We start from the raw sequence: 4,678 nt of genomic DNA, 5'->3' as shown, positions 1-4,678 counted from the left end.
TAAGCTGCGCGGTGCAGGGAACAACTCTGAAGCGGTAGATTAGCTTTGCAAAAAAAAAAAAACAGCATTCTATGAACGGAATGACACATTTAAAATATCACTCCATCACGCAAATTTGATTGTGGGAAGTCAAAATTGTGAACGCAATTAAAATTTGATTAGTTGTGCAGCCCTACAGCCAAGCCATCATCCTTACTTAAGGAAAATAACTTATTCAGGCACTACCTTACAATAGTTACAAACCGTTTGCTTTGGAAGGATCTTGCTTTAATTAGATTTTCCACACAAACAACTTGACATTCATGCATTGTTGTTCCCCTTTTTCTGTCCTTTGCAGTGGATCAAATCCCCCTTACTCTCTTGCCGTCACCGAGGAGTTTGCGAAAAACGCTCAATGGACATCTGGAAGTTTAGGCTGTCAACTAGGCTGCCAGCCCACCTATGTGCCTGTGCCCTGTTGGGGAGGGTGGCCCAGACTGCTGCATTCATACCTCGTGACAAAAAGAATGCAGAATGTCCTTCACTCTTTGCAAACCTTAAGCACACAGGTACACACACTTTCCTTTTAGCACCTTGTGTAATTTTAGATTCAAAACAAACACACACACACTGTCTGTAATATGTATTTTTAAGGTCCTTGTCAATCTATGATGCTGTTTAATATGTTTGTATATGTATGCTTTTCTTTGGCAGTTTCAGAGTTGTTGTATGCACTGCAGTGGTGTAGGGAGATAGAGTACATCCCTGCCAATCTCAGCCTGCTGACAGACTTGGGGCTGGCAGAAGGACTCCAGACCCAGGTTCAAATGAAAGATCTGCTGGGGACACTCTACTCAAGGTAGAGCTACACAAGTTCAACACATGATTTTCTACATTAATGGAGCTTTTATGGAAATTTTTATGCAGTCAATAAAAATAGCTGCTTTCACAAAACAATTATATTTATTTAAAATATGTCTCAGCTTTGGAAGAGTCTAACACTGATTTATATGCATATGTTTTTTTACCCAGGAAATTATTCTAAACTATGTCCACTGAATATATGTGTTGTATTGTTACAATGTAGGTCCGTGGAAGATGGAGGTCTATGGTCTCTGACTCTAGAAAACTACATCCACACCAACAACCTGGCAAACACTCACAGTGCAACCCTGAGGGAGCTTTACGGCAGTTCAGACAGGTAAATAATTTGTATTAAATGCTTTTAATTTCACACTCAAATCTGTTATATGACCACTCTCACCTCCACTGTTGTATAGTGAAAATGATCTGTGTTTGGTCAGTTTGTTCCCAGTGTCTCAAAGCAAACTGAGCACGCTCCAGGTGCTCTGTCCCACCATGAGCCAAAAAGACAGAGAGACTCTCGTTGCTCTGGCAACTGCTGGAATAATCAACTGGCAAGAGAATGACGGTGAGAATACACACATAAACACGCACATATGCATACGTGGACATTTTGGACTTGAACCAAGCAAATAATAATTTTGGCTCTGTGTCACAGATGTGTATGGGTGTCTGGCGGTGCTGTTGTGCTGTCTAAAAGCCAACACACAAGTAGAGGAGGAGGTTGTGCAGGCTATTGTGGCCACAGTGATGGAGTGGAGGAACAGCAAGGAGGACTGGTTTCTGTTTAGCAGGTAATATAAACACGTAAACCTCACAAACATTTACACACTGTTTTTGTTTATTATACTGTATCTCTTGAAACACTGTTTAGAGGTTTTCTACTGATTTATCTACATTTGTCACATCTTGGTATTTCAGTGACCTGTCAAAAGCAACTGCAGAACAGTTGAACATTGCTGTGGAGATGATGCGTTTCTTGTCCTGGCTGGTGACTCATTTTCCAACAGTTCTAGGGAGCAGCCAGTGGGACTTCTTGCTCTGCTCTATGTTAGCCTGGTTGGAGGTGAGACATTGATCATACATATTGTATTGTTTTGTGACTTTAAGGCCGGAGACCATTGTCAGCTACAGAGTAGTGCTGCAGGCTGGATGCTTCTTGTCATAGGGTGAACTCTTGACCTCAGGTATTGAATTTTCTAGAATACTCACTGCACTACTCGGTTGTTTCTGAATGAAAATGAATATGTTTTGAGCTTCAGTCATGGCTTTAATATGCGGTCCATCACTATCTTTGACTTAATTTGCTTGCTTCCAATTTCAGACTGCCACTGAGAATGTAAGCAGTCTGTGGAACCCATGGGTGCAGCTGTTTGTTTGTGAGAACACTGCATTGATAGTGAAGTTGAACCAGTTCTTCACGTCATCTTCGCCCGATGTTCTAGAGAAGCTGCCATCCGAACTGATTGCTGAATGGACAGACTTCTTTGTAGAAGGAATCTACAACCTGCTGTTTCCTCTGACTATCAATATCACAGGTGCGTGTGTGCGTGCGTGTGTGCGTGCATGCGTGTGTGGTTTATATTTGAGATGACACAGTCTTTAGGAAATGAGCCTAGTTTGAAAATGTAGGCACCAAATTGCATCTTTTTGTTGCTTTTCATTTAGCATAATCCTAGGAAATATGGTATTTCTTAAATAAACAGTACATATACTCTGTGTGTCATTGCAATGATACAAGCAGGCACATTTCTGTCTGTTGTCTAAATGCAGATGCCTTCACTGACCCGGATGACCCTGTTTTCCCATTGGCGGTACTGCAGTCCGTTGGTGTAGCTCTGACATATGTGCCTGTGCAGCTGCTTAAACAGAACTCCCTGCCACCACGGTTCATAGCAGACCAGAAGACAAACTTGCCGGAGCCCCTCCAGACACTCCTCAACACTTTCTGTCCTCTGCTGCTGTTTAAGGCCAGGCCTCTGCAGATCACGGTCTATCACTTGTTAGAAAAGTAAGGATTTTATTTGAGAGTGTGTATCAGTGCTCAAACATTGGTAACTTTTCCTTAAATTAACAGATAAAAACATTTCTGCTAAAAACTACCTTAGGACTGTTTTACAAACAAAGTATTACACCTATTCTGTGATATTTAGGGCCCCGCAGCAGTTTGGGAATGATCAAATGATGCTTACCACAATATATAAAAGAAAAATGAACACAGTTGCTTATTTTCAACACAAGGGTTATGCCTCAGCTGCCCGAGTGCGATGGGGAAGGAGACACCAACAAGTCTGATGATGATAGAGATGAGCCATGTCTGTAAGTAAATGGAGAAAATCATATTATTGTGGGTTTTCACACATAAGTGATACTAACTGGATCCTATGTATTGTCATTTGAATTCCTTCAGTACAAAAAATGTTGGAAATAATACAAGTTATGTTTATACATAATTCTTACAGTTCTGCTTCATTTCTGTGTTCAGTTCTCCTCCTGCATCTCTGATGGCCATCCTGTCAACCTGTGAGGACCTGTGTGATAGTATTCTGGCAGGGGTTCAAGTAGGAGAGTTTGCAGTGGTCCAGCCTCTCAGTGTGGAGTACTCCTGCATCCTGGCCTACTTGTTGGCCTGGAAGCTTCTCCTCATCTTTTTCAAATCCTCCCCCTCCCATGTGAGTCATGATAAATCCTCATATTATCAGATATGTATTCCTATATGTTAGGCTTATTTTTAATTATTTTAGTCATTTAGTGACCAGTTTAACTGGTTTTGGCTTTTTAGTGTATAATAAGTGTATACACGCAAACAGATTTAGAATCCACGAAGAAAGTGCTTTGAAAAACTGACACAGTATTGCATGTTCTTCTGATTTTTTATTTTTTTTATAGCTGCGAGCCCATTATGCCCAGTATCTTAAGAGAAGCTGCTCCCTTAACAAGCTCCTCCTTGACCTTTTTAAACTGATGCCTGAGAACCCCATCTATCCCGGCCAGGGGCCAGAGACAAAAGAGGCCAAAACCTTCTTTACAGAGAGCCAGTCTCTGGCTGTTGATAGTGAGTAGCACACACACAACTTACTATACGCAACTTCTGTACATGGCAATGTAAACAAGCTTAGATTTCCCCTCTTGTGTTTCTTGCTAACAGACAGCAAGAGTGTTGAGTGGGAGCTCCCTCATCTGGCTTGCAGTGTATACTACAGCACAGTGCAGGACCTGCCTGCCATGGTACGGCTATGGTGGAATGGCCAGGAGAAGAGAGTGAGCGCAGCTGTGGAGAAGTTCACTATTAAATATGTCAGCCCTGTTCTCTCAGCCCAGGAGATATCATCTGTCCACTCAAGCACTCAAATCTTTGACAGTATGACTGTAAGTTAGCAATACATTGCTCTCTGTATCTACAATACAACTTTTACTAGTTTAAGGTTACTTACTAAGACTGAAAGACCCCCAATGGCAAAGGCAAACAGTATATATTTATCTCATTGCCGTAGGTGAAGGCCCGCTCAGCAACGCGGGAGGTGATTGCTACCTATTCTGTGGATGACATCTTCATTGAGTTGGTGATTCAGCTACCACAGAACTACCCTCTAGGCTCTATCACTGTAGAGAGTGGAAGGCGGGTGGGAGTTGCCGTACAGCAGTGGAGGAACTGGATGCTGCAACTGAGCACCTACCTCACACATCAGGTAGAAACACAAACAACAATGGATATAAATGCAGTTGGTGTAGTAAGCTCTATAGATACATTTTAATTACTTACTCACTTACTAGTGTTTGTTCTTCCACCTGAAGACGGATATCTATCTCTCTCTCTCTCTCTCTCTCTCTCTCT

General features: G+C 42.0%; 1 protein-coding gene across 1 annotated transcript in view; it reads left to right on the top strand.

Annotated features, from left to right (window-relative positions):
• Window positions 1-4,678, top strand: part of ltn1 (listerin E3 ubiquitin protein ligase 1) — a 16,120-nt gene that overhangs the window by 9,897 nt on the left and 1,545 nt on the right. The window contains exons 18-30 of the mRNA XM_032532770.1: window positions 338-548; window positions 694-838; window positions 1,067-1,180; window positions 1,284-1,411; window positions 1,502-1,637; window positions 1,765-1,909; window positions 2,168-2,381; window positions 2,617-2,854; window positions 3,085-3,162; window positions 3,329-3,515; window positions 3,733-3,898; window positions 3,992-4,212; window positions 4,338-4,532. Coding sequence (XP_032388661.1) covers window positions 338-548; window positions 694-838; window positions 1,067-1,180; window positions 1,284-1,411; window positions 1,502-1,637; window positions 1,765-1,909; window positions 2,168-2,381; window positions 2,617-2,854; window positions 3,085-3,162; window positions 3,329-3,515; window positions 3,733-3,898; window positions 3,992-4,212; window positions 4,338-4,532 — 2,178 coding nt within the window. The remainder of the gene's footprint in view (window positions 1-337; window positions 549-693; window positions 839-1,066; window positions 1,181-1,283; window positions 1,412-1,501; window positions 1,638-1,764; window positions 1,910-2,167; window positions 2,382-2,616; window positions 2,855-3,084; window positions 3,163-3,328; window positions 3,516-3,732; window positions 3,899-3,991; window positions 4,213-4,337; window positions 4,533-4,678) is intronic.

This window comes from Etheostoma spectabile, chromosome 13, assembly GCF_008692095.1.
Source record: "Etheostoma spectabile isolate EspeVRDwgs_2016 chromosome 13, UIUC_Espe_1.0, whole genome shotgun sequence".
Lineage (NCBI taxonomy): Eukaryota > Metazoa > Chordata > Actinopteri > Perciformes > Percidae > Etheostoma > Etheostoma spectabile.
Note: the sequence above shows the minus strand (reverse complement) of the source record. Positions and strands in the feature narration are given on the sequence as shown.